Source organism: Anopheles coustani, chromosome 2, assembly GCF_943734705.1.
Source record: "Anopheles coustani chromosome 2, idAnoCousDA_361_x.2, whole genome shotgun sequence".
Taxonomy (NCBI): Eukaryota; Metazoa; Arthropoda; class Insecta; order Diptera; family Culicidae; genus Anopheles; species Anopheles coustani.
Window position 1 is genome coordinate 26,632,941 of NC_071289.1, and position 12,060 is coordinate 26,645,000.

Consider the following 12,060-nt stretch of genomic DNA (forward strand, 5'->3'; position numbering starts at 1 on the left):
TGTTTTAACCTAAGTTCGGTATTGTCTATACTTTATTTGATGGGAAAGAAATTCATGTCTTAAAATGTAGTTAATATAGATTTGTTTATTAGCGAATATATGAGTGAATTACATAGATATTTTAAATATAAGTTCATGGAGGGATCACTTGCAAGTGACAAACTTGCGGAAGGAGGCTAAAGTGCCACCGGCCACTTGGAATGCGAGAATTCCGGTTATAAGAAGCACGAAGTACGACGTGCTTAGCGTTATAAAGAAAAACTCGCTCGTATTCAATAAAGTCGTGCAGGATACAAACAAGTGGGTGCCAACAACGTAACCGATGTGAGAGTAGTTCTTCACATCTAATGCGTTGAAAAAGATAACGCTCCAGAAAGTGTGCAGCAGTATCATAGCCAGCGATTGGGATGCACTGATGAGCATGAAGATGTCCGATCCCTTTTTCAATCCGACCGTAGCTGGGCCAACGGAATCAGCCAGAATGTTAACCAATGAAAAAGCGCCACTAATGATGCCGAAACCGAGTCCGGATGCGTACGAAAGGATGTGCCGGTAGTCGGTGATTCGTACGATGTCTGTGACTTCCTGTAAGCCGTTCTCTGTCTTGCGAAGAACCTTGTACATAAGATAACGGAATGCTTCCTGCAAGTATCGGACGGAAGAAATCTGCGGTGAGTCATACTGCACTGTAGCACTGCGTTGGTAATCATACCTGAATGAACACCGAACAGATCAAACCAAAGGTTAACTGCGGCGTAATGGGGTAAAACGCAAGCCATACTGTCGACGAGAGCAGTAGTGAAACGAGCCAGAAAAATGATGCTGCTATCAGAATGATGATACGTATCGGATCGTGCGCGATTGTGAGGGCAAACATTGCCACCGGTGGCCCGAAGGCTAAGAAACTGCAGCCGAAAAACTCAACCACCGTCATCTTGATACAATTTACTGTTTCCGGTTAGACTACACTATTTTTCTAAATGACTAACTCCATTAAAGCGCAGTACTGGAGAAGTTGCTACGAATACGAGTAGATATGGTAGGAAATGTACTTTTTCTTTTTTTCCAGAATAAAACGTAAACAATCTTTCTAATGAATTGACGTTTGTCACGATCTCTCATTTGACAGAAATTGTCAAAATCTGCGGATTAAAAAGCAATCAAATTCAAATGGACCAGTTTATATAGTAAGCTGACGATAAATATCGATTGAATAGTTATTCAAATGCAAAAAAAAGTTAATAGTGCTTATTCTCTAAATAATACAAATGAAGGAGAATGCTGAAGACTTATTGCCGGCAACTTGACAAAATCGTCTGCTTATAACCATAGCAACGGTTGCTAAGATGGAATAAACACATGGCTGGAAAAGTAAATCAAGCTTATTTTGTGGGTGAGCATCTTGTCCAATTTATTTTCGTTTTTACCAGAAAATGAGTGATCATTTGAAACCTAAATCGCCGCGAAAACGACGTAATCGGCATCGATATCGGCGTCGGCAGGCTGGCCGAGCGACTTCCGTTTCTGGCGAAAGTGGTGTTCCAACGATAGCAGAATCAACAACGCCACCCGCAATAGAAGCATCATCTTCGGTCCAAACAGTCCGCGAGCGACGGCGTCCCAAACCTAAACTTGATCCAAACTTTCTACAGGAGGAAACTCAAGTTAAAACATCAATAGAATTATTAAACGACACAACAGCTGATGTTAGCAGTGGAAAGCAGCAACTGCACAGGTTGGATAAAGAAATTCTCTTTTTTTCGGATGCCCTACCGGAAGAGGAATTCTTCGATGCGGAAGAAAATCCTGTTGGTGATATACCAACCACGATGGCAATCTTATCGAAAACTGTATCCCAGCGTTCGTCATCATCCAACGAAACCGATACTCCTACCCACCTTGCCTCGTCGTACCTACGAGCTAGTGAGGACACGTCGGTAATTGTGCGATGGAATATGCAAAAATACAAAACCATCGATCAGGATCTGGTCTACTATCAGCCTAGTTCAACATTTTCCGCCTCCCGAACGGTCCTGGAGGAGGTATGCGTCATCGATGGAGATGCGAAGGAAAACGAACAAACTAAAGCTGCCACCTTAAGAACGCCGGAAGGTGTTAGCATTGCCAACAAAAATCGTCTCATGAATCGCCTGATAGAGGAGGAGCAAGAAGAATGGTTCGATGCGTGCGGGGAACTGATAGGTTTTCAGCAGTATATAAAAAGCGACAAACGGATGCGTGGTTTCTGCAGCAAAACGTTCGTACCGTTCTTCGTGGAGCCAATGCCGCTGACAAAGACGGTCGAACAACTTCCAATGGAGCGAACGGTGAAGATATTAATTGGTGTGCTGCGCTTTGATGCCCATCCATCGTTCGATGAAGCTTTCCGGTTACGGCTCCAGCTGGAACATTTATACAAGCAATACTATCGAACCCGTAAACTCAACCGCAAGGAGGTGCTTCAGACCAAACTCGATGAATTGCGTTCCAAGGGACACACCGTTGAGGTGGATGATTTTCAAACGAAAATGGCACGTCGAGAACTCCGGAAACTCGTGTACCAGGAGGTACGCGCCGAGCGTCTTCTAGCCAAGCAAATCATGGAGCTGTGGGATGAACTAGAAACGAAACAGCTTGACTGTGGACTAAAGATGACCGCCAACAGTCAAGATACGGACGAGGATCGAGATGGTAGCGAGTGGCATGAACGATTCGAGCTGGAGCTTCGGGAGACACTCGAGGAAGAGCATGAAATCTACGTTCGCGACAAACAGGAGTACAAGGCATATCTGCGCGATCTGGCACTCGATCAGCCGCCGGATATTGAAACCGACCCTAGGCCATCATTACAAAAACCCAAAAAGCCAGATATATCAATGCTCAGACAGCAATTTCGTGTACAATTCGAAGAAGCATTCCGAGCTCCTGGAGAGCCGCTATTAAACATTGTCCTTCAGCGCGACCCGGACGCTACGATCGATGACAGCGTGCACATGGGCAAGGATTTGCTGTTCAAAGTGAAACTGTTCATCGATGGAAATCACGTGGCATCGACGAAAGGGCGCCATTTCCATGGAGACGCTTCGACGCTGGTCGATTTCAACACTTCCTTCTCGATAAAGCTAACTACAAAAATACCGGAAAACATGGCACTCGTTCTTTTTGAAAAAAACCGCTTAGGTATGAAGAGTAGGCGAGCGGAAATATTTATCCCTCTGCCTAGCACAAACGAGCTATACGACGAGATGGCCCCGGTGGAATATCAGTTCTCGAGTGGAAAACCATACAAGTTGCAAACGTATGCTAACGGTACGGTCGAGCTGAAGATTGGTTGGCTGGAGCAAGCCGATGGCTGCATTTTTCCTAGCCCGAGTCAGCGCAGAACGGTACCTAGACGGGTTATACTGCCGAAAGAGTTGGTACGTCGGTGGTTCGATGATCAGGCGTTGGACCAACCCAGCGATGAGCTGCCTGCCGGTAACATTCTACTGCATGCTCTGCGCGAGGAATCGGACAATCGTTCGGAGAATCAACAGGATGTTTCAAACAGGACTACCGACGATCAAGAGGCATTTTGTTTTAACGAAGATTTGCTAACCTTTTGCTCCGAAGAATCGATAGAGCAAAATGAACGGCTTCAGATGTTGACTAAGCGGTTCAACAGCAGTCTCAAGTTCCGCGACGCCAAATTCATCCCGCAGAGTGAACGGGAACTAACCTTCGCTTCCCGAGAAGAGGAAGAGCAAAGGAAAATTATCGACGAAACGCTCGGTACCGATCCGATCGATCTGCAGCGGCATCGAGGTAAGCGATACCTGCAGCAGGTCTACGACATCATCAGTAACCACTGCCGGGTGTTGAACCAGGATAAGGTGAATAACAGTAACCTGCTGGTGGGCGGAGATCAGATGCTCTCGTTCGGCGCGCTAAGCATGGCCTTTTGGGAGATATTTGGCCCCCGGCGTCCACTGAAACCGTCCCGCCGGTCACCGAACGTGCGCGCATCGCTACGCCCCTGCGACGTAACGCAGTTCAAAATCATTGTAACGGTCGTGCGCTCGTTCGGTATACCGATGCGTACGGAGGACTATCAATCGATGGTGTCCGCTGGACGACGAAATAGTAACATGTCTTCGACGAATGGCCGCTTTTGTAAGTAGATTCAGAGTGAAAATCACTCCACAAAGCAGCCAGGATCACCAGCATTACCATGTGGTTCCTCTTTGCTTAGCTTTTCGCACCTCCAACGTACGTCCGTACATTACGGTGTCGATAAAGGATCGTGTCCTGAGGACTTCCACGGCGGACGGCACGGCACCAACTTGGAATGAGCAATTGGAGCTCCCGCTGGATTTCAACACCGATCAAATACGCAAACACCTGCACATCGATCTGTACGACGAGTATATGGAGGATCTGCTCGAGGATGATCGAACTCGGCCAACAGAGGTGTATCAGCGTATTTCCAGCCGATGGCTTGGCCAGCTGCGAATTCCAATCAGTACGATCTACCTGAACCAACGGGTACGTATGTGCACCACTTTGGAAACCCATTGAGAATAATTTGTATTCTTGATCTTCCCGTTAGCTGGAGGGGACTTTTGAAATAAAAACGCCACCGATCCTTTTCGGTTACGACAGGCAACAACAGGCTCAAGCAACGGATATCCCGGAAGGGTATGGGCTCTCGGTTGGCACCAGTGCAAGCGGACTACCGGATCTGCGCGAACTAACCCACGTGTCCCTGTTTATTAGTCTCGAACCGTTAATCGAAAAACCGACGCTTGATACGGGGGGTTTGGAGTGCGTCGAATTGGAGCAGATTCGGATGCGGATCTACCTATGGTACGCCGAGTATAGGCACGAATTTCCAGCGAGAGCTGTTGTGCCACCGATGGTAACGTTGCTTGGTGGGAAGCGTATATGTGCGACGCGACTGCTAGGGCCTCTGCCCATACCGTTTGCGATCGACGAGAGAACGGAAATTATGATCAGACGCTATGTGTCCTTAATCCCCGTGCACCACAGTGTTGATCCGTGCTCACAATTAGGTGGCGTATGGCTAACGAATAAGGTACGATACGTTTAAATGAAATTATTCGTTCTGTTTAGTGTTTTAACGATTAGTTTTTCTATTAGGAAATCGTCACCATGATGTGCGCTTCACCGAAGGACCTCGGTGTAATGTTGACGTGCTTTTACCTTCAGCTTGGCTACGATGTTTGGCTCATCTTTGGCAACAGTGTACTCATGGGGGATACCACATTTGTTTTGCTGCTGGATGGTGGCGAATTCTTCATCGTCGACCCGTGCAGTGGCAAAAAGTACAGCAGCACCGATACATACTGTCCGCTCAGTCGGATCTACTTGATGGTGAACCAGACCAACGTCTGGGGAAACATTCAGAAGGAAAACAGAGTGTTTCTCACCCAGTTGGACGTCCGAAAGTCTGGTTACTGGCGCCCACTGTTTAATCGATTCAACGAACCACCGAGCGGATGCGTGCAGGAGGACTCTTTCTCCTACCAGGATGCACTTCCTTCCAAGGAGCTGCAGCGGTCAATCGAGCGGAAATTGATGAGAAAAATCGCTTCCTGGCGCACTCATCGAAAGACGGTTTGGAACAGGTATGGAAAATCGATTATCAGAAACTTTTTTTAAACAACACTTCGCAACATCACATTGCAGGTTTATGAGTGACCATCTACGTAGCACCTTGATGAGCCTGGAGCGCGATGCATGTGCGGAAGTGAACACGGAACGTTACGCGGAAGAGTTCGCACAAATGTTCGTCTCGTACAAGGTGAACGGATTTCCCATCAATCTTCCGTACAGCAATCTCTCAACACTAGTGTCTCAGGTGAAAGGAACAGGAATACACCTCAATTCCGAAGCCGGTGTCGAGTTCGCACTGGGCGTTTTTGTAAAGGATTATCCGTGTAACGTGTATTCGATTTGGGTATTCCTTATGTCGCTTGTTCCGAGAGTGTAGACTGAAGCCGGGTTTTTTCTATATAATTTGTTGTAAAACGCATTGATGTGTGACAAAACAATTCGGAAAAAAACATTCATGATTTCATTCTACTTTAAATTTGGAAGTTTTTTATTTTATGTAACTGAAAATAACGGAATCCAACATGATTTGAATTTGTAGCTTGGCAATTTTGACAGAAGACAACAGATTTGTTGCCAAGCGAAGGAATTCTACAGGTGTTTCTGGCTACTTTGTGGCAATGAGCGTGTTTGTCTGATTATTGTCGCATTTCGTCGTTATAAATCCTCATAACTTATACAAATTGATACAAACGATCGTATTCAAAACCCATCGAATTACTCAGTAACTAAACAAACTCCGTAAATAAATAACGAAAGTACGCTAGTTGACAATACAAAGCAGGTGCCTTGTGTTGTGAACGGTTCAAGATCCGTTCAAAAGATCCTCAAGGAAACTTCTTTCGTGATGAAATGAGAACTATTACAGGATTTACTTCCATGAGTGCCACCCCACCTCGGTAAGTTAAACATCACTGCAGAAAACTGAGCAAAGCACATTTGACACCAAGCAAAAATTAGTACTTCCAGCGTTCTTGATGTTTGGAATGCCGTGGTAGCATCAGATGCAGAAGCATTGCGGTCTGCCCTTGACGCACGAACTATCATATCTAATTTGTGGAAAATATGTGATAATCACGGATGGACGATCCTACACCATGCGGCGGCAGGTCACAGTTTGGAGTGTGTTCGGCTGGTGACAACGCGATTGAAACCAAAAACCAGGGCCACATGCTACGAGGGCTTCACACCGTTAGCACGAGCTTGTGAACGAGGTGCTTCTTATGACATCATATCCTTTCTCATCCAGCTTGATCCAGGCTCAGTGAATATTGGTAACATAGAGGAAGTTAGTCCGCTTCACTATGCTGTACTTTATAGTAGATTAGATTTGGTCGAAATTCTGGTAGCAAACGGTGCACGCGTGCATGCACTCGACTATTCTAAAGAAGGGCCTGCATGCACTGCAGCTTTCGATACCGGACACATAGAGATTTTGATATATTTGTTGTTCTATGCGAAAAGTCCTTGTCCAAAGCTGCGTAAATTTTGTGCCAGAGCATGTTATGCCGTCGAAAAGAAAACAGCTATTTTCAAAATTCTCTTCAACCTCAAATACCCTGAACATATGCATCGTCAGCGGTATGAGTGGGAAACCATCTGTCCGTTAGCGCTGTTGAGCCATCGTTCTACCTCGTTGATTCCTTATTTTATAGAAACTGAATTGAAATGGGAGAAAAATGAGGCTATACAATCTGTATACAAACGACTCTTGAATGCCAACTGCGGTCTCTTGGCCATGGTGGTAGTGGGTGAAGTAAAAGACGCTACGCGTCCATTAAAGGACTGGCCTGAGGAATTTATACTACAGGACCTAAAGTGTGAGATAGTACAGGCGGCATTCACGTCATTAACTTCTAATACCGAAGAGCAGTTCGCTGGATTAATGGAAAGTGTGTTTTCGATTATAAATCTTTCCAAATCAGTTATTGGCCATCTGGCACGAGAAATTTTTCAGGAGTTAACGGATAAATTATTGGTGATCAACTACGGGAACGAACTTCGGCAATTGCAAGCTTATCAACGAATTGTGGATTGCCTCATGGAAAGTTATGAAGGTTCCGTCGATGAATTAGTTGCACAAGTACTTACAACAATTTTATCACCGAAACATCCATTGATAAGATTTATAATTCCGTTTCTTAGTTATTGCACTGATTTATTTATGCGGCCAGAAATAGGGGAACCAGACAACCTCAATGATACACTTCGATTGTTTTGCCATACCATCGGCTCGATGGAAACGCTCAAAGGCTTGCCTAACCATCACTGTTTTCCATTGAAAAGGCTCGCCCGAGATACTATTCGTCGACAGGTACTCGACACAATGCCAAAGCTGAGGTCGGCCGGATACAACCGAAGGTATAGAGACAATTTAAATTTGTTAGATTTGCCAAATCGGTTGAAACTTTACCTACAGTATTGTGATAGAGATACAATTGAAACCTTACTCGCCCCCTCAGAGAATTGAAACCATTGAATAGGAAAAGTTGCGATTGCTTATTAAGAAATGGTTTAGAAAGAAGATTATCGGCTTGGTATCGATAATGAAACACTGAACTACGATTTTCATCAACGCGATCATTTGTACTATTTTGAAAGATTGTGATAGAAGAGAAAAAATACAGGTTGTATTCCAATTTATAAAAAGCCGTCAAAGAATTGTTAGTTTGTTGAATTGAAATAAAATTTATTATAACCTATCTTGCCTTTCCTATCCTTTGATTTCACCACATGCTACGATCGTCACCTTTTGTTGCACACGCCCACCCTTCGATCCACAACGTTCCATTTTCCGCACGACGTCTGCTCCACTGATAACGTTGCCGAAAACAACATGTTTACCATCAAGCCAATCGGTTCTATAGGAAGAAAAACATGATAGTGTAAAAACGGAGAAATAAACTAGTATTAACGGTGCCAATGGAACATACTTTTCAGTACAAATGAAGAACTGTGAACCGTTGGTGTTGGGGCCGGAGTTTGCCATCGATAGGACCCCGAAACCGGAGTGTTTCAGATTGAAGTTTTCATCGGCAAACTTTTTCCCGTATATCGATTTCCCTCCGGTCCCATTGTTGGCGGTGAAATCACCTCCCTGGCACATCTGAAACAAAAAATGGGGGTTTGAATGAGTTGCGATTTTCGATTATAGGAGACATATAAACATAGGAAACCGCAACTTACAAACTCGGGTATGATACGGTGAAAGGTGGATCCCTTGTAGCCAAAGCCTTGTTCGCCCGTGCAAAGGGCGCGAAAGTTTTCCGCCGTTTTGGGCACCACATCTGCCCGCAGCACCATGATGATACGCCCAACGTCACTATTTCCTATCCGAATGTCGAAGAACACCTGTGGATTACGTTTCTTCTCCTCAGGTGCTTTGGGCTCAGTTGGCTGCACCTCCTCGGTACCGGTATCGCTCTGTTCTTTGTCGTCCTTGCCCAGCGTGGCACCGGCGTGCTTTTGCAACCATCCATCGTCCGCCCATACCGGTCTGTTGCTGCCTTCCTTGATACGCTGTGGTTTGGCGGTGTTCACACGAATGGTACGACCGCACAGTTCCGAGTCGTTCATGTTGTCTACGGCAGCGGCCGCATCTTCGGCATTTTCGAACTCAATAAACGCAAATCCACGGTGTTTCTGCGATTCGTAGTCGATGGGCATTTGTATATCAACCAGGTCGCCGAATGGAATGAATGCGTCGGTGATTAACTTTTCCGTTACTTCCTCTGATAGACCACCAACGTACACAGTTCGTTTGTCGTTTGCCATGGCACGCCAACGATAAAACGTTCTTTTAGTTCCGAGCAGCAGCAAAAAGCAAAGCAGATCTTTCTATTTGTTGGTTTAATTGTTTGTGTTTATGAAAACAAAACGCCGGGCCTGATGACAGCGGTGTGCATTTTGTGCACGGTTAAATATAAACAACTAGGACAAGTCATTTTCAGTTGACATAAGCTGAGCGATGTGTTTACGAAATTTAATCGTTTTTGTTCAAATTCTACATTTTCTAAATTTATAATAGTACTTTTAACAAATACACATTAAAAAATCGATTATGCTATATATAGGGACTCAGATAGTTTGCCCGATGCATCTGAATAATCTAGTTTTCGTTCTCTACTGATGTGCGTTGCCTACCTCAATTTTCATCTCCTTGGTTGATACGTGGATACTTTATTTTGTTTTCAACTTCGCCTTTCACTGGTTGTTCCGAAAAAGTTACTAGTGTAAAACGATGAATGTGAGTTTAAAATAGTAAGTTTTTAATAAACTCATCTAATTTCGCATTGGCTTTGTTATTCAGGAGGCAGACATTCCGATCGACATCCATGCTGGGAAGCTGCTCGACTGGTTAGTATCGCGGCGTATCGTCGATAAAAACTGGCACCTTCACGTCCGCAACATACGCAACAAAATCAGCAATGCAATCACGGACATGCCAGCTCACGATGAGCTGCTGCAACTACTATCTGGTGCCCGTAAGTACGAAGTGGTCAGTGGTGGTTTCCAGCTGTTGTGCACGCTGGTAAACTTGTTCATATTCCTTTTCGGCAGACATCAACTACTTCCACTGTCAGCGCATCGTGGACATTCTCAAAATGACCGAAGCGGATACGAAAAATGTCTTCGGACGATATGGCAGCCAGCGGATGAAGGATTGGCAGGAAATTCTTAGAATGTACGAAAAGGACAGTATCTACCTTGCGGAGGCGGCCCAAATCTTGGTGCGCAATATCAACTATGAAATACCCGGCATTCGGAAGCAAATCAAACACCTGGAGCAGCTGAGCGAGGAAGCCGAAAAGAAGATCAACGATTTAGGGCGCTCAGAGAAGGTCGTTTATGGCGAGTATATGATGATGTGCAAGCAGTTGGACGTATCTGGTAACAACTTGCGCCAGGAGCTGGTACAGAAAGTGTTCAACGATCTACCGGGGATGTTCGAGAAGGTGGCTAGCTCGGTTGGTCCTGTGAAGAAAGCGATCGAGCTTTACGCATCGTTCGTGGGCAGTCAGGAGTGCTTGCCGCTGCTTAGACATGTCGTAGCGAAGGGTAATACGACCGTCTACGAATACGTGTACGGTGAGCCACCGTTGAAAGTGGAGCAACCTACGGTAAAGTTCCAAGTGCCTGTGAACGACGAAGACGCGGGTGCAATCGATTTCGGTGACGACGGAGCAGCCGAAATTGACTTTGGTGACGAGAACATCGATTTTGACGCTCCAGTCGAGCTAGAAGTCGGTGACATCGACTGGGGAGGTGCAGCAGCGGAAGCAGCGCTGGAAGCGGATGCCGGCAACGAAATAGATTTCAATATTTCGCTTGAGGAGAGCGGTATCGTGGTCGAGCAGGACGGCAATGCGGGTGGTTTGGCGAAAGGCAACGAAGCTTATACGGTGCTAGATGCACCGAAGTATCGGGAAAACTTTTTGAACGATCTCCTCGAACTGCAAGCTTTCCTCAAGATGCGCCTCTATCAGCTTGGCAGCTCCGACAAGGTGCAGTTGCTTTCTCTCACGATGATGGATAGTTTTCCGGATCACGACGAAAAGTCGCTCACGAAAATGCTCGCCGAGGTGGAAGTGGTGTACACCGGGTTGACGGAGGATCTGCTACAGCATCTGCATCAAATTAAACACTCGCCACAGTAAGTACACCCAACATTATTTCTAAACTAGTTTCATTCATTTTCTAAGAAATAATACGTCCTCCAAGAGTGTCCAATCAGTAGAAATAACTGAATTATGGCTCCGTGGTTGCTATGGTTTTTGTTCGAAATACACTATCTTTCGACATTTTTGCAGATTCCTCTATTTCATAATTTTTTAAGAACCGTTAAGTTATTAAACCCGATTTCGTGCTCGATCTAATATACTCTCTTTCTTACAGGTACGTTGACATTCTAACTTCAAACGTCCAGCAAAAGCTCACCTCGATCGAGAAGATGAAGGATACGGCCAAGGCGCTGAAGGAGAAATCGATCAACTTCCGCCAGCAGAGCGTTGAGCTGAAACCGACTCAAATGAAAATTATCGAGCAGACCAAAACGCTACAGGGTCAGATCGAAAAAGATATTTCGAAACGGTACAAAAACCGAATCGTCAATTTGTATGGAACTAACGTGTAGAAAACTGTGGGTAGCATATGTTTAGAGCTTTTTCTTCGTTAATAAATATCGCGATCGCTGGTTATATTTGAATGTCGATTTATTATCTCATTTTCCAATGTAGCAGCCGGTTTAAATGGAAGTCCATCGACACAAGTCTTCTGACCGTTACGCTGAAGGCTGGGTGTTATTCGCTCTTGTACGCATGTGCAGATCGCATCAGCTTGGGAAGACGCACGTAACGCTTGATACAGAGAGGTTCCGGGAGCAAGAGAAAGAGTTTTAAAGGACGACTCAAGGAAGCAACCGAAACTCTGGGTCTACCGTATAGCTGG

The 12,060-nt window shown here is 45.3% G+C and overlaps 5 protein-coding genes across 7 annotated transcripts; 3 read left to right on the forward strand and 2 right to left on the reverse strand.

Annotated features, from left to right (window-relative positions):
* Positions 1 to 72: 72 nt before the first annotated feature.
* LOC131263641 (gamma-secretase subunit Aph-1) lies at positions 73 to 1,053 on the reverse strand. The gene is made up of 2 exons (XM_058265872.1): positions 713 to 1,053; positions 73 to 642 (listed from the first exon to the last, which is right to left on the reverse strand). Exons 1-2 carry the CDS (start codon positions 932 to 934, stop codon positions 145 to 147), a joined length of 720 nt encoding a protein of 239 aa, XP_058121855.1. The 5' UTR covers positions 935 to 1,053; the 3' UTR covers positions 73 to 144.
* A 380-nt stretch (positions 1,054 to 1,433) lies between these two features.
* LOC131265817 (coiled-coil and C2 domain-containing protein 2A) lies at positions 1,434 to 5,992 on the forward strand. The gene is made up of 5 exons (XM_058268138.1): positions 1,434 to 4,152; positions 4,232 to 4,524; positions 4,589 to 5,074; positions 5,140 to 5,627; positions 5,689 to 5,992. Exons 1-5 carry the CDS (start codon positions 1,434 to 1,436, stop codon positions 5,990 to 5,992), a joined length of 4,290 nt encoding a protein of 1,429 aa, XP_058124121.1.
* Positions 5,993 to 6,298: 306 nt separating this feature from the next.
* On the forward strand, positions 6,299 to 8,309 carry LOC131267039 (uncharacterized). 2 transcript variants are annotated; one of them, XM_058269788.1, is made up of 2 exons: positions 6,299 to 6,512; positions 6,574 to 8,309. In XM_058269788.1, exons 1-2 carry the CDS (start codon positions 6,466 to 6,468, stop codon positions 8,081 to 8,083), a joined length of 1,557 nt encoding a protein of 518 aa, XP_058125771.1. In that variant the 5' UTR covers positions 6,299 to 6,465; the 3' UTR covers positions 8,084 to 8,309. The 2 variants fall into 2 exon arrangements, with proteins under 2 accessions (XP_058125771.1, XP_058125772.1); XM_058269789.1 differs by having other exon boundaries at positions 6,583 to 8,309.
* LOC131267040 (peptidyl-prolyl cis-trans isomerase E) lies at positions 8,281 to 9,439 on the reverse strand. 2 transcript variants are annotated; one of them, XM_058269791.1, is made up of 4 exons: positions 9,016 to 9,439; positions 8,800 to 8,982; positions 8,547 to 8,719; positions 8,281 to 8,474 (listed from the first exon to the last, which is right to left on the reverse strand). In XM_058269791.1, the coding sequence occupies exons 1-4, from the start codon at positions 9,385 to 9,387 to the stop codon at positions 8,327 to 8,329; spliced, it is 876 nt and encodes a 291-aa protein (XP_058125774.1). In that variant the 5' UTR covers positions 9,388 to 9,439; the 3' UTR covers positions 8,281 to 8,326. The 2 variants fall into 2 exon arrangements, with proteins under 2 accessions (XP_058125774.1, XP_058125773.1); XM_058269790.1 differs by having other exon boundaries at positions 8,800 to 9,439.
* A 367-nt stretch (positions 9,440 to 9,806) lies between these two features.
* Positions 9,807 to 11,820, forward strand: LOC131263130 (CDK5RAP3-like protein). The gene is made up of 4 exons (XM_058265285.1): positions 9,807 to 9,859; positions 9,923 to 10,097; positions 10,174 to 11,266; positions 11,509 to 11,820. The coding sequence occupies exons 1-4, from the start codon at positions 9,854 to 9,856 to the stop codon at positions 11,744 to 11,746; spliced, it is 1,512 nt and encodes a 503-aa protein (XP_058121268.1). The 5' UTR covers positions 9,807 to 9,853; the 3' UTR covers positions 11,747 to 11,820.
* Positions 11,821 to 12,060: the final 240 nt, after the last annotated feature.

What these genes read in the sequence shown, in the direction of transcription:
- LOC131263641 (XM_058265872.1), bottom strand. Translation starts at nt 934, where the DNA reads ATGACGGTGGTTGAGTTTTTCGGCTGCAGTTTCTTAGCCTTCGGGCCA. An exon ending in TCTGTTCGGTGTTCATTCAG is followed by an intron (nt 643 to 712) that starts GTATGATTACCA and finishes CGATACTTGCAG; the next exon opens with GAAGCATTCCGTTATCTTAT.
- LOC131265817 (XM_058268138.1), top strand. Translation starts at nt 1,434, where the DNA reads ATGAGTGATCATTTGAAACCTAAATCGCCGCGAAAACGACGTAATCGG. An exon ending in GCGTATGGCTAACGAATAAG is followed by an intron (nt 5,075 to 5,139) that starts GTACGATACGTT and finishes TTTTTCTATTAG; the next exon opens with GAAATCGTCACCATGATGTG. An exon ending in CGAAAGACGGTTTGGAACAG is followed by an intron (nt 5,628 to 5,688) that starts GTATGGAAAATC and finishes ATCACATTGCAG; the next exon opens with GTTTATGAGTGACCATCTAC.
- LOC131267039 (XM_058269788.1), top strand. Translation starts at nt 6,466, where the DNA reads ATGAGAACTATTACAGGATTTACTTCCATGAGTGCCACCCCACCTCG. An exon ending in ATGAGTGCCACCCCACCTCG is followed by an intron (nt 6,513 to 6,573) that starts GTAAGTTAAACA and finishes AGCAAAAATTAG; the next exon opens with TACTTCCAGCGTTCTTGATG.
- LOC131267040 (XM_058269790.1), bottom strand. Translation starts at nt 9,387, where the DNA reads ATGGCAAACGACAAACGAACTGTGTACGTTGGTGGTCTATCAGAGGAA. An exon ending in ACCGTATCATACCCGAGTTT is followed by an intron (nt 8,720 to 8,799) that starts GTAAGTTGCGGT and finishes TTTTTGTTTCAG; the next exon opens with ATGTGCCAGGGAGGTGATTT. An exon ending in TTCTTCATTTGTACTGAAAA is followed by an intron (nt 8,475 to 8,546) that starts GTATGTTCCATT and finishes TTCTTCCTATAG; the next exon opens with AACCGATTGGCTTGATGGTA.
- LOC131263130 (XM_058265285.1), top strand. An exon ending in GCAACTACTATCTGGTGCCC is followed by an intron (nt 10,098 to 10,173) that starts GTAAGTACGAAG and finishes CCTTTTCGGCAG; the next exon opens with ACATCAACTACTTCCACTGT. An exon ending in CAAATTAAACACTCGCCACA is followed by an intron (nt 11,267 to 11,508) that starts GTAAGTACACCC and finishes TCTTTCTTACAG; the next exon opens with GTACGTTGACATTCTAACTT.